Source organism: Otolemur garnettii, unplaced genomic scaffold (genome assembly GCF_000181295.1).
Source record: "Otolemur garnettii isolate 467f Iridium unplaced genomic scaffold, OtoGar3 scaffold00011, whole genome shotgun sequence".
NCBI classification, from domain to species: domain Eukaryota; kingdom Metazoa; phylum Chordata; class Mammalia; order Primates; family Galagidae; genus Otolemur; species Otolemur garnettii.
In genome coordinates, this window is record NW_003852406.1 from 11,509,606 (window position 1) to 11,532,577 (window position 22,972).

Genomic DNA, 22,972 nt, shown 5'->3' on the forward strand with positions numbered 1-22,972 from the left:
GAGGTTGCTGTGAGCTGTGATGCCATGGCACTCTACCCAGGGTGAAAACTTGAGGCTCTGTCTCAAAAAAAAAAAAAAAAATATTACCACAAAAATTACCTGGGCATTGTGGTGTGCACCAGTAGTCCTAACTCAGGAGGCTGAGGCAGGAGGATCACTTGAACCCAGGAGTTTGAGGCTTCAGTGAGCTATAATGATGCCACTGTACTCTACCTGGGGTGACAGAACAGGACTCTGTCTCAAACAGAAAAAGGGTGCCACCCATAGCTCAGTGGGTAGGGTGCTGGCCCTATATACAAGGCAGGCCAGTTTGAACCTGGCCTGGGCCTGCTAAACAACAATGACAACTGCAAAAACAGACAAACAAAAGAAAAGAAAAAAAAGTCAGTTCATTGTTACTATTCTTTGTTTCTCATCTGACTTTTTTGTTGTGTCTGACCAGCCTAAGCCAGAGCAAGACCTCATGTCTAAAGATAGCCGTATGTTGTGGCAGGCGCCTATAGTCCCAGCTACTTGGGTGGCTGAAGCAAGAGAACTGCTTGAGCCCAAGACTTTGAGGTTGCTATAAGATATGATGCCATGACACTCTCCCAAGGCCGAAAAAGTGGTGAGACTCTATCTCCAAAAAAAAAAAGTTTATTATAGTTAACTAGCTGATGAAAGTTTTTAAATTTTACATGCAGCAGGCAGTGGACAGAGGATTGCACAGTTGGCCCTTTGGACTTGGGAACTCCCTGACCAGATGAGTAGGAATTTAGAGTGGGTCTTATGGTAATTAAGTTATCTTCAAGTTCAAAAAGAGGGCCGTTCAGGTACTTCTAAATTAGACGACATTGGGTGTGTTCAGGGTGGTAGGGCCATAGATTGGTACTTCTAAATTTAAAGGCCCTAGCAAGTGCAGTTCTGAATAGGACACAGATAAACATTTCAAATCCCTGGGAGAGCAGAGAACGCGTGAAGAACATGATGGTTTTCTCTAACTTCTTAATCCAGACTTGTGGTACTGAGTCTCTTTTCTATGGAGGGTGATAATGCTCTTCTTTGGGAAAAGCTAACCTTACGTGTGCTTATTAAAAAGCAGCTCTGATTCCAGTCACGCCTCCTAAATTCCTTCAATGGTTTGACTTTACCTGAGGATAAAAATCTCAACTCCTTACCAAGGCTCTTGCTTTACTTTCCAGCCCAACTTCTTTTTTTTTTTGGCCAGGATTGGGTTTGAACCTGCCACCTCCAGCATAGGGGGCCAGCGCCCTACCCTTCTGAGCCACAGGCACCACCCTTCAGCCCAACTTCTTATACCTTCCGTGCTATCCTCCTGCCATCCCCAAATCTACTTGCAGTTCCCAGAATTGCCTTAATTTTCTGTGCTTCCCCCAGAACTTGGCACTTGCTTTTCTTTGTCTCTTCATCTTCCTGAAGGTCTTACCTCACTGGCACCCCACAGACCTCTTGACATTCGTTCTAGCCTCTTGTGGTTCTCTAATTCTTGAATAAATCGCATGCATGTTCACATGCCCTTGTTCACCTGGCCCTCCTTCAGTTTAAGACATTTGATTTAAGAGGGGAGGGCATGGTTTGAACTGCTGTTCTTTGGCTGTTGTTGTTGTATTTGCTTCTAAGCCTGGAAGTTAGAATCATGGCATTTCAATGTAAATTAAAATTATTTTATCATAAAACCTTCTCTGTTCATATTTTATTACCTTAATATATATTTGTATAGACTAGCATCCTGTCAGGTTTCACTTTGAGAAATACTTTTTCTAAAACCAATGATTTATTTATACTTCATTACTAGATACTTGTTTTATTCTAAATCTTTTTTATTTGTGTGGTTTTTATAAATAATCACCCACTCAGCATAGAAAAATAAAATACTGCATTGTATCTGTGCTAAGTCTTTTCTTGCTGGTCCTATTTTACTCATAGACTGGAATGTGCTTTTCTGCTTTTTGGTTGCCAATTTTCAATTTAGAGTAAATTCGTTGGAGAGAGGAAAACATTATTCTTGTAGAAGAGGCTACAGCCAAACTGAATGATGAGCTCCAGTACTTTTGACCCCAAGTGGTCAAGTTTCTTTGATTTATTGGGCACCTACTACTAGTTGGGGGTTATGCAGGTGTTTGATGTGTATTGGTTTAGTGGAAAAAACCAATTAAAATAACGAAATGGAGCTCAGCACCTATAGGTCAGTGGTTAGGGTGCCGGCCACATACACCGGGGTTGGTGGGTTCGAACTTGGCTGGGGCCTGCTAAAAACAACAATGACAACTACAACAGCAACAAAAAAATAACTGGGTGTTGTGGCGGGCACCTGTAGTCCCAGCTGGTTGGGAGGCTGAGGCAAGAAAATTGTTTAAGCTCAAGAGTTTGAGGTTTCTGTGAGCTGTGATGCCATAGCACTCTACCAAGGGTGATGTAGTGAGACTCTGTTTCAAAAGAAAAAAAAAGAAAGAAATGGAAGCTTATAAAGCTTACATTCTAGCAGAGGTAGATAGACAATAGTAAACATTAAAAAAACTATAGAATATTGGGAAGCTATAGGTTCTATGAGGAAGAAAAACATGTTGGGATGGGGAAGAAGGATTGCAGGCAGGTGATGATTTTAAATAGGAGTCAAGATAGACCTCACTGAGAAGGTAACATTTAAGCAACACTTGAAGACAGGTCAGGGAATTATCCATGTGGGTACAGGGGCCTGCCCACAGTGACTGGAGTGAAGCAAACCAAAAGGAGAGAAGCGGGAGATGGGTGGCAAGGGACGGGGACGGGCCAGGGCATGGTTACCAGAGTCCGTAGGCCCCTGGGAGGACCTGGGTTTTCACTGTGAGTGAAGCTGAAGAGTTTAACGCAAGTTTCTAAGAACTTCATCTATTATATCTTGAATTATTCACCTCTTACTGTGAAATTTATTTGATTTGGCTTTAACACATTTCAAAAGTACATATGATACTGATATTTACTGATACTTAAGATGTGTTGCTCCATGTGTATTTGTGGGTAAGGCTGCTCCTAAGAGAGTAATGCTTGTGCTTTAATTTGCTGGTGTAGCGTCCTTCTTCCACACCCGAGGATGTCTCCATGAAGGAAGAAAACCTCTGCCAAGCCTTTTCTGATGCCTTGCTCTGTAAAATTGAGGATATTGACAGCGAGGATTGGGAGAACCCTCAGCTCTGCAGTGACTACGTTAAGGATATTTACCAGTATCTCAGGCAGCTTGAGGTGGGTAGGCCTTTGCATTTTGGCTGTACAAGCAATGTGGAATTTACCACAAGGCTGAGAAAGAAATGAGGTCAGCTTTTTTAAACTCTTAATTCCACCAACAGGTTTTGCAGTCGATAAACCCACATTTCTTAGATGGAAGAGATATAAATGGACGTATGCGTGCCATCCTGGTGGACTGGCTAGTACAAGTCCACTCCAAGTTCAGGCTTCTGCAGGAGACTCTGTACATGTGTGTTGCCATTATGGATCGATTTTTACAGGTAAGTGTGGCTTCCAGGACTTCATGTCAGTGATTCACTGAATGTAGCATTTCTGCTTTGGGGGTACCTCCGAAGACAGGACCAAAAGCCAATTTGTGAGAAGCCAAAGAACTGCAGCTACTATGAAGGGCCGTCGTCCAGGTGGCTTAAGCATTAGGTGATACTAACCAACACCAGGTGGTTCTATATACTCAGTCTTTAAAATGTGCTTGGAGGGACATAATGCATGACACCATCATACATCAGAGCCAGTATTCCGTCAGGTGGGCTGAACGTCAGTTTGAAGCCTTGATGCCTTTGGATGCTGGTTTTCCAGCCCTACTTGTGCAATTTCTGAAGTTTGGTATTTTTGGTGCTAAGTTTCCTCACCTGAAAAATGAGGAGTTTGGCTAGAGAACCTCATAGTTTCCAGCCAGCTGTGGTGCTGAACCATCATAGAAGAGGAAGGAGGTAGAACTGTTTTCTAAAAGGATTGGGGGAATGCGTGTGGAGTGAGTTGAGAATTTAGGGTATAAAGAGGAATGTGATAAAATAAGCTAAGAGGCAAAAGTGATCTTCAGTATGTTTATCGACTGGTAACGGATAAACACTGACCTGTGGGAAGAGACACCAAATGGTAGCCCTGCAGATAAGGATTTAGTCACTAAAAGTCAACATTCATGACATGGGTTTAGGTCAAGTAGAGATTCTGCCCAAACAACATAGTAGTAAGTATGCTTATAATAGTGGCACCGAGATACGGCAAAATCCTCAGTGATTCTAGCTTCTGTGGTCTTCAGTACGCATTCCTCTTTGGGCAGGAAAGAACAATGGTATTTTAGGGAAAATTTTCAATAATAAAATTTGAAGCAAGAAAAGCGAAGTTCCATTTTGGGGAGAATAAAAGGAAATTAAGGGAAATACTTTTACCCTAAACTGAGATTCTCCCTGGACTGTGAAGCACTGGTGGGAGATTTTTAAGCTGAATAAGACTTTTGGTGAGGATTAAGGGAATGTTTCTTTCCATCCACTAGAATCTTGCTTTTTTTTTTTTTTGAGACCGTGTCTCATTTTGTTGCTCTTGTTAGAGTGCTGTGGCCTCACAGCTAACAGAACCTCCAACTCTTGGGCTGAACTGATTCTCTTTGCCTCAGCCCCCCAAGGAACTGAGACTATAAGTGCCTGCCACAGCACCTGACTTTTTTTTTTGGAGACAAGGTCTTGCTCTTGATCAGGCTGGTCTCACACCAGTGAGCTCAGGCAGTCCACCCTCCTTGGCCTCCCAGAGTGCTAGGATTACAGGCATGAGCCACTGTGCCCGGCCCAATTCTTGCTTTTTTGTTTGGCTTCTTCTCCATTCATGCCCTAGTGAGTGCCAGGTCATGCTGCCACCAATACTGGAGTCACGGTGATGGGGGAGCAGCTTGGTCTCCAGCCTCGGACTCTTCCCTGCCAGCCACGCAGTGATGTTGGGCCAGCGTCCAGATGTCTTCTCAGGCCACCTATTGTAGTTAAGGATAAAAATATGGACTTCCTAGGATTTTTTGTGAGGATTGGATGAGATACAGTGTGTTAGACTCTGAGCACCATGCCTGGCACATAGTTAGTAGTCAATTTTAGATTAGTTGCCATGATCAGTGATGGAACCGACAGTGAACATGCTGCTCTCCTATGCCCTTGAGACTCAGGGCCATGAGTGGAGATTACATGCACTTCTTTAGGACTTGGTTCCTTTTACCCTTCTCCCACCCAGAGCCTCCATTCGCTTGTTAGGTGTGACTTTTGACACATTTGTTTTCAATTAGGTTCAGCCAGTTTCGCGTAAAAAGCTTCAGCTGGTTGGGATTACTGCTCTGCTCTTGGCTTCCAAGTATGAGGAGATGTTTTCTCCAAATATTGAAGACTTTGTTTACATCACAGACAATGCTTATACCAGTTCCCAAATCCGAGAAATGGAAACTCTAATTCTGAAAGAACTGAAATTTGAGTTGGGTCGACCCTTGCCACTGCACTTTTTAAGGCGCGCATCAAAAGCTGGGGAGGTGAGTACTTGTAACTCTCTTAGAGGGTTCTTGCTTGATGTCTCATCCCAGAAAACTTGATCTGATTAAAGGAAAGCTTATGAATTGATAGGAAGCATCCTTTTGGTTAAGTCTTAATGCTCATCTCATCCATTCTTTTTTTATTTTATATATATTTTTTTCTGTTCTTTTTTTAGAGACAGGAGTCTCACTTGTCGCCCTTAGTAGAGTGCTGTGATGTCACAGCTCACAGCAACCTCCAACTCCTGGGCTTAGGTGATTTTTTGCCTCAGCCTCCTGAGTAGCTGGGATCATAGGTGCCTGCCACAATGCCTGGCTATTTTTTGTTGCAGTTTGTCCAGGGCTGGGTTTGAACCTGCCACCCTCAGTATATGGGGCCAGTGCCCTACTCACTGAGCCACAGGTGCTGCCCACCTCATTGGTTCTTAAGATAACAGTGCTTGGGTTCTGAGTTTTTAACACAGTGTGCGTAGGGTAGTTCTTTTTTTTTTTTTTTTTTTTGTAGTTTTTGGCCGGGGCTGGGTTTGAACCCACCACCTCCAGCATATGGGGCCAGTGCCCTACCCCTTTGAGCCACAGGAGCTGCCTGGTAGTTCTTTTTTTTTGAGACACAATTTCATGTTGCCCTTTGTAGAGTGCTGTGGCATCATAGTTCATAGCAACCTCCAACTCCTGGGCTTAAGTGATTCTCTTGCCTTAGCCTCCCAAGTAGCTGTGACTGCAGGCACCTGCCACAACGCCCAGCTGTTGTTTTTTGGTTGCAGTTGTTTAGCTGGCCTGGGCTGGGTTCAAACCTGCCACCCTTAGTGTATGTGGCTGGTACTGTAACCACTGTACTATAGTCACTGAGCCCATAGGGTAGTTCTTGAGAAGGGTGAGTTAAAGGAATTTTAGCCCTACCCAGAATTTTGCATGATAGCAAAAAGAGTTGTGATTCTTATTGTCCCTGGCTATTCTTTCATAGGTTGATGTGGAACAGCATACTTTGGCCAAGTATCTGATGGAGCTAACTATCGTTGACTACGACATGGTACATTATCACCCTTCTAAGGTAGCAGCAGCTGCTTCCTGCTTGTCTCAGAAGGTTCTGGGCCAAGGAAAATGGGTGAGTGTACAATTTCAGAGGAAATTAATAGGCTATATTTTAGGCCTTCATGATATGAAACTCGTTATCATTTTCACAATATTATCCTTGAAATATTACATGTTAAAAGTCCAGAAGTCTAAAAGAAAGCTGCTTAGAATAATGTAAATAGGGGTGAACTGACTTTACCAAGGTGCACAATATATTTTTGAGTTGTAAAGAATGAGGTAGGTCACTAAAAACTGACAGGCATGATTTCTTGGATACTTTGTTAAGTGGTCAAGCACACAAAGCAAGGCCAAGGCCCAACTGATGTAGCTGGTGAAAATAGAACGAGCCATCCTAGATTCATCTGAGCAGCCAGAGATGCCAGCTCCCTGGGTCCTTGTGTTACATACCGAAAAGAATGACCCAGAAACAAAAGGAGCTAGTTGTCTGCAGTCTAGTTCCTGTGTACACTATTGTCTAGAACCTGCGCTGTACCCCACAGCAGAACAGAAAACTTCATCAGAACCCGGGCGGGGGGGAGAAGAAACTGTCTTGTACCACCTCCCAGGGGCAATAAGAAGGTGATTAGGAGGCAGCTGCTTCCAAGCCTGCCATTCTCCACTGTTCCAAAGCATTTTGCCAGGACAGAACCTCTGTGAGTACAGATACAGTCACGTGGGCAGCATGGTGGAGTCATTCCCCTACACAGAGGTATTCAGTAGTTAACGTTTTATGTAAGAAAGAGTGTGTATAGGTCTTTATGTATTTGCTGATTTTTAAATGGAGGAGAAATAAAGCAGAAACTTATAGAAAAGGATACTGTGGCTCATGTGGCTAAGGCGCCAGCTGTGTACACCCAAGGTGGTGGGTTCAAATCCAGCCTGGGCCCACCAAACAACAATAACAGCTGCAACCAAAAAATAGCTGGGCGTTGTGGTGGGCGCCTGTGGTCCCAGCTACTCGGGAGGCTGAGGCAGGAGACTCGCTTGAGCCCAGGAGTTGGAGGTTGCTGTGAGCTATGATGCCACTGCACTCTACCCAGGGGGACAGCTTGAGGCTCTGTCTCAAAAAAAAAAAAGAAAAGGATACTGTGGAGTTCTGTGGGAACAGAGGTTGAGGATGGGAGGACTTCTGATTATAACTTTTTATTGACTTGTATGTAATACCATGTAACATTTTTGACTTGAACAATATAATGTTTTATGCAAACTCCAAAATGGAATTAAGTAGAAATAAACAATAGAATTATATATCCATTGGTCACTGAACATAGGAAAGAATTAATTCAGATGCTATAACTTGAGCATAGTATTCTGCCTATGCATCTTTAGTGGGAAGTAAAATAAAACAAAACACCCCAAGTGGTAAGCTAAAGTTTACTTAGTATGTGTATTGGTTTATTGTTAACAGTAATGTTTTTATAATTTTGAAACTATTTTTTATACATTGTACTAAGGCAAATATATTCATGTTATTAAGGACTAAAATTTCCATTATAAGAAGAAAGAGATAAAATAGTCAAGATTTAAGACAAAAGGTTGCTTCTCACCTAGGAAGTAGAAAAAAAGAAATAAAGTAAAATCCCTGTAATGCTAAGTCTGTTTGGGAAGTAACAATAAATTCATAGCACAAGAGTTTAGAAACAAAGGCATCCCAGCAGCGTAAGCAGCATACCTAGCTCCTATGTCTTGGATCCTAAATACCACTACCAACTCCTCAGGGGTGGGGCTCCTTAGCGAAATAGCGGATTTCAGTGCCAGATAACAAGCAGATTCTCAAAGGTCAATGGGGTCCCATCAAAAGGATGTAGGAACTGGTTTGAAAGGGCTCTGGCTGACTAAATTTGAGCGTTAAAAACAATAATGATGGGCTTGGCACCTATAGCACAGTGGTTATGGTTGCCAGCCACATACACCGAGGCTAGCAGGTTTGAACCCAGCCTGAACCAGCTAAACAACAATGATAACAACAACAACAACAAAATAGCTGGGCATTGTGGTGGGCGCCTATAGTCCCAGCTACTTGGGAGGCTGAGGCAAGAGAATCGTTTAAGCATAAGAGTTGGAGGTTGCTGTGAGCTGTGATGCCAGAGTACTCTACCGGGGGCGACATAGTGAGACTATCTCAAGAGAAAAAGAATGATTGCCAAGTACAGTGGCTCACAACGGTAATCCTAGCACTGTGGGAGGCTGAGGCGGGAAGATCACTTGAGCTCAGGAGTTTGAGACCAGTCTGACCAAGAGTGAAACTTAAAAAATTAACCAGTGTGGTAGCTTGTACCAGCTACGTGGGAGGCTGAGGTAGGAGGATTGCTTGAACCCAGGAGTCTGAGGTTGCTATGAGCTAGGCTGACGCCACGGCATTCTACCCAGGGTGACAGAGTGAGACTCTGTCTCCAAAAAAAAAAAAACGTTTGAGGCAGAAATGTCATTTGTGTGTGGTACCAGTGACTGATTTTAGTTAATTTGCTCTTAAACGTGCTTCATTGGACTAAAAAAACAGTTTTCTTGAAAATGATTTCAGAATGCTGGTAGTTGTGCATTAGTTCAGTGTTTATATCTGCCCACTCTTTCTTTCCTTGAAATTATTTTTAGACTGAGATTACACTGTGATTCATTTTGCTATGCATGTGAAAGAAATGTACTTTAGCTTTTAGAATTTTATCACAGAACTTTGAAATAAAGTCGGTTTATGCGTCTTCATACATGGTGGTCTTATTATCAATTGACAGCTGTCCCCGTGCTTGACTTTTGCTTTGGGAGACACCACCTGTGTGTGGTGGCTTCCCTGGGTTCTCTCTGTTCTCTGGTGCTTAACTCTACTAGGCCCAACAAGAGAATCCTGGGTAGTCTTAGTTCTGGTTTGGTAGATTATTGCCAGCAGCATAGTTTTTTCTTCATTCTGAACCACTGTCCCTGACTGGCAGTGGGAATGTCTGGTCTCTTGAGCTCATATCAGCTGTTGTTGGACAGGGCTTTGATGGCGTGAGATGTGCCTAACACTGTAAATGGGGCACTTATTTGTTTGTTTATTTATTTTTGTGGAGACAAGCATCTTGCTCTATCACCCTAAGTAGGCTGCAGTGACATCATCATAGCTCAAACAATCTCAAACTTCTGGGCTCAAGGGATTCTCCTGCCTCAGCCTCCTGAGTAGCTGGGGCTACAGGTGCTGCCACATTCCCTAAAAATAGGGAAACTAGTCTTGAACTCCTGAGCTCAAGCAGTCCACCTGCCTTAGCCTCCTAGAGCCCTAGGATGTTCCGTTTGTTTAGTTCTGTTTTAATTCTGTGCCATTTTTCATCCTTTGCAGTGTGGTGGTAGAGTTAGGTATGAAAGCTTTGTTATTTGAAGTGCTCATACCTGTGCAATCTCTTTAAAAAATAATATGGGACCATTGGCACTATGATTTAGCAAAGAGCCTCACAGTGTCTTAATTTAGCTCTGTCTCAGGGCCAGAATCATCCTGCATTTACTGCATGCTTTAGCTTTGCTGGTACTGTGGTAGTGGTTAGGGCTGTGATTGAATTTCCAGAAGGTAAGAATATTCTTTTCCAGCTGTTACATAAGTGATGTCAGCATGTGTAAGATGTACTGTTCTCAAGAGGCAAAGGCAGCTGGGGGCCGTGACTTGCTTCTGTAATTCTAGTGAACTCTGAGAGGCCAACTCAAGAGGATTGTTTGAGCCAGGAGCTTGAGACCAGCCTGAGCAACATAGCCAGACTCATCTTTACCAAAAAAAAAAAAAAAGAAAGAAATTAGTTGGGTGAGGTAGTGTACACCTGTAGTCTCAGCTACTTAGGAGGCTAAAGGATCACTTGAGCACCTGGGCCAAGAGTTAAAGGTTGCAGTGAACTCTGACGATGCCACTCCATCACTCTATTCTAAATCAGGCAATAGAGTAAGACTATTCTCTCTCTTAAAAAAAAGAATGGAGGCTTTCTCTTGCCCCTCAGTGATATCTGTCTTGTCTGTGCCTTGTGTTTCAGAACTTAAAGCAGCAGTATTACACGGGTTACACAGAGAACGAAGTACTGGAAGTCATGCAGCACATGGCCAAAAACGTGGTGAAAGTCAATGAAAACTTAACCAAGTTCACCGTAAGTACTGTTGTTTCTTAACCCATCAGACTGTGGACTTTGGGTGTAGTATGTGTGTGTGTTTGCACTTTTCTGTAAATACATTATTGGCATATGTGAGTCAGAGTTTGTTTTTGCACCAATTTCTTTGTCCTTTTCTGGTCTAATGGGGGATGGAGTGTACTGTTAAACTCTGAAAGCCAACTGTCTAAAACAAGGTTGATAGGCTAAGTGTGTCCAGGCCTACTTCCTGGACAGCCAGTCAGGTGATCTGTGTACTATTTATTTACCCCATGTTTATGGCAGCTTCCCAGCAGGGCACTCAGCAAGCAGAGGAGGCTGGTTGGCGTGTGAGTGGGGAGAACAGGGCCCTCCTCCAGTGGTAGATGGGAGTCTTGAGCTTTCAGGTGGTGGTATTCAGGGCTTTTGGGAGCAGTAATTGACACACACCTGCTTAGCAAGCATGACAAAGGAAGAGGGGGAGAAGCCTGGGCAGGAGGCATCAGAGGCCCGGTCTCTGTGTGGCCCACCTGTGAGGAGCCAGAGGAAACTTAGTGCTGTGTTGTGCTTATGTGACACTGAGGGTTTGAGGAGGACAAAGAGCCAGGTGTTTGACCGCAGAAGAGTTTCAAGTGTCCTCACAACATGGTTTGCTCTGTGCAAGTGGGATGCATCTTCAGCCCCAAGTCTGGGATTTGCTGAACATTAGTGGCCACTCAGTTTTATTGCCAGTCGCTGCCAGCCCCAGGGAACCTATCATGTCCTGGTGGCGCTTAGGTGTCATAGACACAGCTCCCATCTCTCTGGTAGCTTATGAGAGGAAAGCCTACTCCTTGGACCTTGAAATCATTTGTTCCCACATCACCTGTGCTCCCAGCTGGGTTTATTCATTCCTGGGATGGAAGGAAGTGGTGAGGCACACAGTATGAGCCCAGAGCTTTCTCTGCCCCGGGATGAGGGTGCTTCATGTCTGGCTCTGGTCCTCCCATACTTGTGAATTAGACTGAGCGAGGTATAAGGTGGGGATCTTGACGTGTGTTTAATCTGCAGGCTGTCAAAAACAAGTATGCAAGCAGCAAACTCCTGAAGATCAGCACGATCCCTCAACTGAACTCTAAAGTCATCAAAGACCTTGCCGCTGTTCTGGTGGGAAGGGCCTAGGCTGCATGGCCCTCAGGGCTGAGTGCTTCATTCATGCAGTTTTTTCTTACTGGAACTCTTGACTTTGTACATAACCCGCTGGTCTATTTCATGAAACCTCTTCTCAGACCAATTTTCTAAATGTATATTGAGGAAAAAATAAAGCTATTGATTTTTCTTAAGGTATCCCATGTTATTTATTTGTATATTCTGAAAAAATTCAAGGGAGGCTTGCTTTGACTAATTTCTTCTTGAGCTATTAGCAGTATTGTTACCCTTACAGCTTTGGGAAAGACCTTTCTATCATTTTCTCAGATGGCAAAAACTAGATTTTGGCTTCAGTGAACACTAAACCCATTTGCAAACTTCTTGAGTATATTATGAATAGACTAATTCATTATGAAAATTTAAAATGAGAAGATAACCACGACAATTTCCTTTCTAAAACCTATTCCACTGCCAATCCCTACATAGGAGCACTTGGCTCCTGAGGGCAGTGACCCCCAGAGTCACCTCTGACAGGTGTCTCAGAGCATGGCTGAGACCAGGAAGAGCAGTGCTCGGGGGCCACGGCTGGGGAAAGAGAACAGACATGTGACCTGCTATTAAAGTTCAAACTTGGAGTGTTAAGTTTTCCTACATTATGGGCTAAATGGTTTTATTTTTGTTTTTTTGATGGGCATTTAATCACATTGAACATTGTTTTCTAGAAGGAATTACATCTTCATTCTCCAACCACTAACTTAAACAAAAACCATAAACAGTCTCTTATAGCAAAAACGTCCCAAATTTTAGTCCAACAAGATGTTACTTTGTTTTTAGAGAAAGGAGTCAGTCAAATATATTTGGGAAAATTGCAAATTCTTGGACAATTTATAATGGCTCTACTCACTTAACTCAGTTTTCCCCCAGCCTAGAATGTGCTGCCTTCTGCTCCCAGGGAAATCTAGTGCCTGGCCGATGGTTCAGGTGTGCTTGACACAAATGCCCCTGGGGAGGAAAAACTGGCTGCATTTAGGGCTGAATTTTCACTCCTTTCCTGGATAGGCCAGGACTGCCTGACTAGTAAATCAGTAGATCTTTAAATTTTCAGCATTTAGAGGAATTGAGTTATTTTTATTTGTTGAAATCCCAGCATAGAGTTTATAAATATCCCTTGTTGAGTTAGTAAAGCTTGTTCCCATGGCAGCTCCAGACCCACTTAGGTCGCAATTTGGGTGGTAGGGAAGTGAGACCCTTAAGGGGCCCCCTGGCCCTGACAAGCAGTGATCTCCCAGGGATGCTTGAGCTCTGCTCTCTCCGAGAAAGCATGTACTTTGTAGGTATATCCCAAGGACACAGATAGCTTCCTCTGACGTATGTAGTTAAATGTTAAATGTTCTGATTCAGGAAATCCCTCTAGAATGCTGTAAAACAAGGCCTTTCAGATGATTCCTTGCATGCCACAACAGGCACTCCAAACTAAAGTGTTGTAAATGTGAAATAAATAGTAAAAATAGAAACCGTAACATCATAAAAACACTGAAATTAGAAGATGATGTAACCACCGTATAGACAAGCACAAACTCTGAAGGTGGGTTGCTTGGGTTTGATTCTACTTAGTTTGCAGTTGTGTGGCCTCAACACCTCAGTTTCTGTACCTGTAAAATGGGAATAAGTATCTACCTCATGGGATTGTTGTATTAAATACAGTATGTCAAGCACTTAGCACAGTATCTACTATAAAAGAAACACTTGAACATTAGCAGCTGTTTTTTAAGAGAGTTGATGGTCTTGGAAAGAGATGGACTCTGGGGATTCAGAGAGATGGTGGATGCAACTCTTGCCCATTAAAGAGGACCTTACAAGTTTTTAACTGTTCGATTTATGAGTTTTTTATTTCTTTTTCTTTTCTTTTTTTTTTTTTTTGAGACAGAGCCTCAAGCTATCCCCCTGGGTAGAGTGCTGTGGCTTCACAGCTCACAGCAACCTCCAACTCCTGGGCTCAAGTGAGTCTCCTGCCTCTACCTCCCAAGTAGCTGGGACCACAGGTGCCCCCCACAACGCCCGGCTATTTTTTGGTTGCAGCCATCATTGTTGTTTGGCAGGTCCAGGCTGGATTCGAACCCGCCACGTTAGGTGTATGTGGCTGGTGCCTTAGCCACTTGAGCCACGGAGCCGAGCCTTTATTCCTTTTTTAAAAAATTTCTTACCATTTTTTGGCTGGGCGCAGTGGCTCATTCCTGTAATCCTAGCTCTCTGGGAAGCTAAGATGGGTGGATTGCTTGAGGTCAGGGGTTTGAAACCAGCTTGAGCAAGAGCAAGACCCTGTCTCTACTAAAAAGTGAAGAACTAGCCAGGCGTTGTGGTAGACACCTGTAGCCTCAGCTTCTCAGGAGGCTGAGGTAAGAGGGTTGCTTGAGCCCAGGAGTCTGAGGTTGCTGCGACCTGTGACACCATAGCACTCTAGCCTGTGCTATGGACACTGTCTCCAAAAAAAATTTTTTAAAATTTTCCTGATATCAAGAATCAGTCCAATTTTGTTTTTAGATTTTTTTTTAAGATATTGGAAGTTTAAAGGCTGATGCTTAGACTTTCAAATTTGTAAATATCTATTGAATTAAGAGACTGTTTAAAAGCATGAGCCTTGGAGTCAGATCAGATTCCAGTGATGGCTCCCCACAGGAACTGTGTGATAGTGGGCAAGGTAGTGAACCAGAAGGAGACACAGCGTTGTGTTAGAAGGGAGCTCCGAGGGGGAAGAGAAAGCACAGCAGAGGAAGGGCATCAAGATGAGCAATAGAAGGTTAGTTCAGGATGAAGTGCAGCTGGAGCGTCCTTGGGAGGGGCCCAGCAATGGGGGAGAAGGGACAGCACTGCAGAAGGGCTCGCTGCTCCTTTGAGCAGATTCGAGCCACCAGAGATAGGGTGAAGCTTTCCACCCAAGATGCACTGTGCCCACTCTGGTCCTGACTGTCTTGGAAACTGGAGTCCAGCCCTACAGTCAGTGAAATATCAACTGGAACACCACCTATGCAGGAAGTGGTAGCAACTGGAGGCAGGGCCAGACTTGCTTTGACTAGTACCACTCAGGCGAGGTCTGGGAGTGGGAAGGGAAAGAATTCGGGCTGTGTATAAGCTGGCTGTGTGGTAGCCAGTGCAGACTAAGTCACGGATGCTAATCTGTCTTGTCTCCTGTTTATTCCTGTGAACCGCTCCAGCTGGGAGCAGCCCTCTAGCCTGGCGTTGTGGGCAAACTGCTTAGCTTTCTGCAGAGACAACCCCTCCCCTCCAGGCCTCCTTGAGTTGGGTCCACGTGATTGCGTTCTGGCTTGGGTGTGTGCAGTTTCCGGGGCATGCCCTTTTAAACAGAAACTGCGCTGTTCATCCTCTTTCCCCCTTTTGGGGGCTCGGCTTGGTGACGGTGGCCTGTTAGGTTTGATCAGGATGGGCCAGAATCCTCCTGGAGGGGGATCAAATGCACATGGAAGGCTTCACTCTGCCTCTCTGTTCATGATTTCAGTCCTGCTTCACAGTTGCTCTCTGCTGTGTCCCATCCAGCAGCACTTACCGTGCCCGATGGCCTTCATAGTGTGGCCTGGGAGCTCTGGAAGACGTCAGGAGGTCAAAACTATTTTCATAATACTAAGGATGTTGTTTCCTACTTTCACTCTCTCAGTATTATATGGTAGAATATTCCAGAGGCCACAGGACATGTAATGATGGCATTACTCTGGCAGCTAGTTGAATGTTTATGTATTTTAATGTTTTAAAAATGTTTTTTAGATGGGTGCAGTGACTCACGCCTGTAATCCCAGCACTTTGGGAGGCTGAGGCGGGCAGCTCGCCTGAGCTAGAGTGAGACCCTGTCTCTAAAAATAGCCAGGTGTTGTGGGGAGCACCTGTAGTCCTAGCTATTTCGGAGGCTGATGCAAGAGGATCCCTTAAGCCTAAGAGTCTGAGGTTGCTGTAAGCTGTGATGCCATAGCGCTCTACCAGAGGCAACAAAGTGCAACTGTCTCAAAAAAAAAAAAACAAAACCATTTTAATTTCTGATAGGTAGGCTTGGCACCTGTAACTCAGCAGCTAGGGTGCTGGCCACATACACCAGGGATGGCGGGTTTGAACCCCACCTGGGCCTACTGAACAACAATGACAACAACAAAAAAATAGCTGGGTGTTGCTCTACAGCTAAAGTGTGAGCTCATCTCCCCTAAGACTCATGGGCAGGCCTGCTCATTGCTAACTTTTGGATGAAGGGACCTGTGCATCTTGATACTGCATTTGATATTGCGACAAGTTGTGTGTGCATATGAACGCCTCTTATTTCAAACAGGATGGTAGGTAACTCTTGAACTAATGTCTGTTCAACTGGACAGTGAACAGGAGTCCAGGTCTGGCTGGGTCCAGACACCAGAGGAAACCTAGGTTAGTGACTTGAAGATGCTAAAGGGAAAAGGGCATTTTTGCAAAGACTTTTTAATTGGGGAAAAAAGGGAGATGCTATTTATCCATCCTAGATTTTTCTTGTAGTCCTCATATTAAATTTCAAAATGTATAGAACTCAGTTTAAGAATAAACTACTATTTCTCCAAACTTTTCTTTTTAATGACTAGCTCCAGAATTTCAGCATCTCTATTGGGGATCTAAGCCTTTGTCACCTATGAACATGAATTCCTCACCTATTCACCACTGTTTGGCTAGCACATGGAAGCAGGTGACGAAGGGGCCGTCAGTGGTTTCCATGGAGGAGAGTTCTTAGTGCTACTGGTGGGGGTGTTTAAATCAGTTCCTGTTTTGTCACCAGGAGCCTGAGGGTTCCCAGTTATATACATGTTTAAAATGCCAATCTGTGCCGGGCGTGGTGGTTCATGCCTATAATCCTAGCACTTGGGAGGCCGAGGTGGGTGGATTGCCTGAGCTCACAGATTTGAGACCAGCCTGAGCAAGAGCAAGACCCTGTCTCTAAAAAATAGCCAGGGTTGTGGTGAGTGCCTGTAGTCCCAACTACGTGGGAGGCTGAGACAAGAGGATCACTTGAACCCAAGAGTTTGAGGTTGCTATGAGCTGTGATGCCACAGCACTCTACCAAGGGTGACCAAGTGAGACTCTATCTCAAAACAAAACAACAAAAAAATGCCCATCTGGAGAAAATGCAAAAGCCTTGTCCTAGCCATCTAGGGGCTTATCAGAACCAGGTGGGACTGGTCTGGAGGTTCCCGACCTGGGCATCAGCAGCCTGTGTTTTGGCAGCTGCTGGGCACCCATGCTTCTTCCCAAGTCTTATCCTATCTTCCCTCCTCCCACTTTGTGCCCATGAACATGAGAGTAATTTGTAAAACGCTGAGAGACTGTTAGGTAGGGTCACTAGGATCGCCTTTCCCCAATTCATCACATTATTTCTTCCCCTCTCTCCTAACTCTCACAAAATGGAACTGAAAGATCCTTTAAGCTAGGGGTCCTCAAACATTTTAAACAGGGAGCCAGTTCACTGTCCCTCAGACCCTTGGAGGGCCGGACTGCGGGCCCTGGGACGAGTCGGTTGCTAAGCAGGACAGGCAGTGACGGCAAAAACACCCAGCGGGCTGGATAAATGTCCTAGGCAGGCTGCATGTAGCCTCTGGGCCAAAGTTTGAGGACGCCTGCAGCATTATGTTATTGTTATGGAATAAAGTTTGAATTAGTTTCTCTTTGTTCCAAATCCAGATATATTTTTCTCCTTGTATATAACCCTTGATAATTTTTTATATTTCAGGTTAATTTGAAGGCACGAAGAAATAGGTTACAATGTTTGCACTTGTTAGGTAGAGTCCCTCTTATAATTGTGTCCCGCCCCCAAGAGGTGTCATACACCCTAAAACTGTGCCCATTAAGTGGGAGCACACTCATCCTCCTCCCTGGATAATTTTTTTCCTGTGGACATGAGGATCCTGAAATGACACAAAGCTGTATGTTGGTCAGACGCTAACTTCCCAGCAGCTTAAGACTGGTCATGGCAACTGGAAGGAGCGGTAGAGAGATGTCAGTGTCCTCCTAGAACCATTCCTTTAATGACACACATCACACTGTTTCCAGCTTTCCAATAAACCTGTGTTCGTTTGCTAGGGCTGCGGTAACAGAACCACAACCTGGGTGGCTCAAACAACAGAAATTTAGTGTCTAACAGTTCTAGAGGCTGGAAGTCTGGGATCAAGGGCCCAGCAGGGTCAGTTCCTTGTGAGGGCTGTGGGGGAGGATGTGCTCTGGCAATCTTCTGCCTCCTTCTGTTTTGGGGGGTAGAGATGGGTTTTCCCTGGATTCTCAGGCTAGTCCTGAACTCCTGGTCCCAAGGGATCCTTCCCCCTTAATCCTCCCAAAGTGCTAGGATTATAGGCGACAACCACACAGGGCAGCCTGCCTCCTTCTTCCCTTTCCACCCTCTGTGTGTCGGTTGGTCTCTGTGTCCAAATGTCCTTTTATCAAAGCTAACTCCTTTTTAGTTTTCTTACCTCTTATAAAGACTGTATTTCCACATAAGGTGATATTCTGAGGGACTGGGACTGTAACGTCTTTTGGGGGCACACGATTCAACCCCTAACAAAGGTCATGAAAGAACAAGGTGGTTCACTGATTCCTTTATTTATCTGAGAGGTGGGGGAGGGTGTGCAGGCGGATCAGAGGAAAATGACCTATAGGGAGAAGGTTGAGAAGGGTCTGCAGGGACTGAGCCAGAAAGCAGTGACACTGTTTCTGTAGTTGGAAAGGAGCAGGGCACACTTGTAAGTACCTGGTGTGAGTTTTGTAATAAAACCTACCTTATGGACGAGTACAGTGGGATACTACTCAGTACATTCATACATGTTTCTACCATCTTGAAATTTTTGTATATACAGTATATGATCTGTTTTTATAAATGTACAGCTTGAAGAAAAGAGATCCTTCTTGGAATAAGTACAGCATTTAAACACAAAACCAACATGGGCCAGCCACATTCCAATTGAAGACCCAGAGAAAGCAAGGCCAACAGCCCAACCCCGGTCCCTGTCCTGCTCAGCGGCCCTGTGGTCCGGGCGAAGTGTAAACCAGTGCCCCTCTGCCGCAGGCTCAGCGGGCCAGCCCGGGTTGGCATCTGCACGGGACGTGCCACTCACGCTGAGCCCAGCCTGCAGAGGGAGGGTCCTCCCTGAGGGAAGGTGGCCAAGAGGAATGTGTGTCAGGCATGGACAAAAGGGACAAAAGAAATGTGCTCTTCAACTAAAGGCACTTGTCAGCGGCCGCCTCCAGCCGTTTCCCGGGACTGGTGAGCAGGCAGGGGACTGTTTTGATAGAAGCCAACAAGGTCTGGGCAGACCTCGCTTGTCCTCTCACCAGGTTTAAATACAATAAATAAATCTTGGTGGTTGTTTTGCCCTCCTGGGTTACTATGAATAGGCTACCTTTGAGTATCATTTATGGAGCGACACTCTCTGTCCCCAACGCAGACTATTTTTTTTTTTAAGCAGGCCCGGGTTGGGTTTGAACCCACCAGCCCTGGAGCACGTGGTCAGTGGGCGCTCCTGGGCTACACAAGCCCAGTCCCCAACCCAGACTTTAGCATGTCCTCCACGGGGAAGGTGCCAGAATAGCTCCAAGCTTTGGAGAAGCAATTGCTCACTGTGGATAGGAAGGGGAGCCCCCAAATGGTCCCTCCCCTGTCTGCGCCTGGAGCTCCTCCACCCCATGCATCAGTCTCTGGGTGCCTCAGATCTTGGTCACGTAGTTGTTGGGGAACAGGCCCTGTTTGCCTCGTAGTCGACCCGTCCACCAGCCAGACGGATCTGTGGAGAGAGATGGTGAAAGTCAAGGTGAGTCTGTTCTGCCTCAGCCAAATGCTCCTCAAGCGATTAGGCTCCAACCACATTGTTTTCCTTTCTTTGTTTTATTTTTATTTTATTTTATTATTATTATTTTTTTGAGACAGAGTGTCACTTTGTTGCCCTCAGTAGAGAGTGCTGTGGCATCATAGCTCACAGCAACCTCAAACTCTTGGGCTTACGTGATTCTCTTGTCTCAGCCTCCCTACAGTCGCACGGCACAATGCCTGGCTATTTTTTTGTTGCAGTTGCCAATGTTGTTTAGCTGGCCTGGGCTGGGTTCAAAACCCATCAGGCCTGGTGTATGTGGCTGGCACCCTACCCACTGAGCTATGGGCATTGCCTTCTTTGTTTTATTTGAAGTGAAATGAAAAAGTTTGTTATAAAGGATGCAGCACTCAAATCCCACGTCAAAAAAGAACTTGTAGCCAAGATGTGAGGACAGTCCCTCCAGCTGCTAGCCCCCCCCCCCTTTTTTTTGAGACAGAGCCTCAAGCTGTCCCCCTGGGTAGAGTGCTGTGGCATTGCAGCTCACAGCAACCTCCAACGCCTGGGCTCAAGCGAGTCTCCTGCCTCCGCCTCCCAAGTAGCTGAGACCACAGGCACCCGCCACAACGCCTGGCTATTTTTTGGTTGCAGCCATCATTGTGTTTGGCGGGCCCTGGCTGGATTTGAACCCGTCACTTTAGGTGTACGTGGCTGGCGCCTTAGCCACTTGAGCCACAGGCGCCGAGCCTGCTAGCCCCTTTAGGATCCACACAGCTGCTGAGCTAAGGCCAGAGCTTCTCTCTGGGCAGCCTCAGGACATGACTGACCAACAGCCCAGCCGAGCAGCCCAGCCGAGCCAGCCCGGTGCAGGGACTGCTGGCCTGAAAAACTATCAGGTCGCCTGGTGGCCTGATGGCTCCCTAATCCTGCCCTGTCTCCTTTCTTCCCCACAGTTACCTTTCACACTCTGATCTCCATCTCAGAATCTGCTTCTTAGATAGAACCCACAATACCCCTTTATAATCTGCTTCCCATCTTCATGCCTTCACCAGGAACCTCTGCAAGCTGACCACCCAAGGGACTGTAACAAACTGATCGACAGACGAAGGTGGTCAACAGGAGGATCTAGGCCTGCTGTGCAATAGGTGGTGCATGTCCCATCTACGGAAATTAGGTCAACTTAAGTAGGTGGCCAATGTAGGGGGTGGTCAACTATGGAGGTTCTACTGTTCTTGCTATATATTTTTTTTCAGATCCTTTCCTGGACGATTATAAACACACATATTTATTTAATATTTATTTATTTACTTAGAGACAGTCCAGAGTACCATGGTGTCAGCTTAGTTTACAATAATCTCAAATTCTTGAGTACCAGTGATCCTCCTGCCTCAGCCCCCCCCCACAATACCTGGCTATTTATTTTTTCTTTTTTGAGATAGAGTCTCACTATGTTGCCCTTGGTAGAGTGCCGTGGCATCACAGCTCACTGCAACCTCCAACTCTTGGGCATAAGCAATTCTCTTGCCTCAGCCTCCCAAGCAGCTAGGACTACAGGCCACAATGCCTGGCTATTTTTTGGTTGTAGTTGGCCTGGGCTGGATTCGAACCTGCCAGCTCCAGTGTACGTGGCTGGCACCCTAGCCACTGAGCTACAAGCAGTGAGCCATAATTTTTCTATTTTTCAGTAGAGACAGGGTCTTGCTATTGCTCAGGCTGGTCTCGAACTTCTGAGCTCAAGCAGTCTTCCCACCTCAGCCCCTCAGAGTGCTAGGATAACAGGAATGAGCCACTGCCCCTGGCCTGTCCTGCACTTTTAAAAACCTTAGCAAATGGGCGGTGCCTATGGCTCAGAGGAGTAGGGCGCTGGCCCCATATACCAGAGGTGGTGGGTTCAAACCCAGCCCCAGCCGAAAACTGCAAAAAAAAAAAAAAACCTTAGCAAATTATATTAAAGATCATTTCGTATCAGTGTGTAAAGAGCTTCCATATTCTTGTCTATTACTGCATATACTCCATTGTTCATATAATTTGCATTTATTTATTTATTTAATTGATCTATTTTTGAGGCAGTCTCAGTCACTCTGGGATTTAGTGCCATGGTGTTATAGCTCACAGCAACCTCAAACTCTGGGGCTGGAGTGATACTCTGGTCTCAGCCTCCTGAGTAGCTGGGACTACAGGTGCCTGTCACAATGTCCAGCTAGTTTTTCTATTTTTTTTTTTTTTTCTAGTAGAGACAGGGTCTCACTTTGCTTGGGTTGGTCTTGAACTCCTGAGCTCAGGCAATCCACCTGTTTCAGCCTCCCAGAGTGCTAGGATTCCAGGTGTGAGCCACTACCTATTTTTAAAATTGTGTTTTAGCCTTTTTCTTGTTAATTAGTTCTTGACATTTTAATGACTTGATCATATGACTTGCAAATACTCCTCCTCATTTTTATCACTCTGTTGATGATGTTTTAACATTTACGTAGTTGAATCAATGGACCTATTATTTTACGGCTTTCTGGTTTTGTATCATTTTTAGAAATACCTTTCCGGAATGATATTATTTAAAAAGAAAACTCTCCTACTACTACAACTTTTGTGTTTCATTTTATACATTTAAACATGTATCTATTTAAAATATATCTTGGGGTCTTTCCAACCTGGGCTTGGCAGAATGGCGCCCGCAAGGAACGGTGGCAAGAAGAAGGGCTGATCTGCCATCAGTGAGGTGGTGACTCGAGAATACACCATCAATATTCACAAGTGCATCCATGGAGTGGGCTTCAAGAGCGTGCCCTGGGCACTCAAAGAGATCCGGAAATTTGCCGTGAGAGAGACGGGCACTCCAGCTGTGCCCACTGATACCAGGCTCAACAAAGCTGTCTGGGCCAAAGGCATAGGGAATGTCCCAGACTGTATCCATATGTGATTGTCCAGAAAACGTAATGAATGAAGATTCACCAAACAAGCTGTATGCTTTGGTTTCCTATGGACCTGTTACCACTTTAAAAAAATCTACAGACAGTCAACGTGGATAACAACTAACTGGTAATTATCAGACACATCAAATAAAGTTATAACCCCCCCCCAAAAAAAGAATATATCCAAAGTAATTATTTTGACATGAGGATTTAAGAATTCTGATAACTACAGCTGACTTTCTTCCCCAAAACACTATTAGAGCAGTGATTAACCACATACTTCACAGCCCACATTCTTAGTACAATGACAAAGTCCAAAACGTTCTGAAAATGAAAGTTTTCTTGAACTCATTTGGTAGTAAAGCTTGACCTGAACAGAGGTGGATTTGCTTATGTCTCTTCCTAGTGCGTGTGACTGCTCATCAGATACAATGCATGTACACTGTTAGTAACTTTCTTTCTTTTTTTTTTTTT

General features: G+C 44.9%; 2 protein-coding genes across 3 annotated transcripts in view; one reads left to right on the forward strand and one right to left on the reverse strand.

Annotated features, from left to right (window-relative positions):
• The window catches only part of CCNB2 (cyclin B2), a 23,241-nt gene extending 11,262 nt beyond the window's left edge, over positions 1–11,979 (forward strand). Inside the window, exons 4-9 of the mRNA XM_003784389.1 lie at positions 3,049–3,219; positions 3,324–3,482; positions 5,267–5,503; positions 6,468–6,608; positions 10,564–10,674; positions 11,704–11,979. Of these exons, the coding sequence (XP_003784437.1) occupies positions 3,049–3,219; positions 3,324–3,482; positions 5,267–5,503; positions 6,468–6,608; positions 10,564–10,674; positions 11,704–11,814 (930 nt within the window). The 3' untranslated portion in view covers positions 11,815–11,979. The remainder of the gene's footprint in view (positions 1–3,048; positions 3,220–3,323; positions 3,483–5,266; positions 5,504–6,467; positions 6,609–10,563; positions 10,675–11,703) is intronic.
• A 6,391-nt stretch (positions 11,980–18,370) lies between these two features.
• The window catches only part of MYO1E (myosin IE), a 229,500-nt gene continuing 224,898 nt past the window's right edge, over positions 18,371–22,972 (reverse strand). For both annotated transcript variants that reach the window (XM_003784390.3, XM_023509954.1), the window contains exon 28: positions 18,371–19,568. In XM_003784390.3, coding sequence (XP_003784438.1) covers positions 19,492–19,568 — 77 coding nt within the window. In that variant the 3' untranslated portion in view covers positions 18,371–19,491. The remainder of the gene's footprint in view (positions 19,569–22,972) is intronic.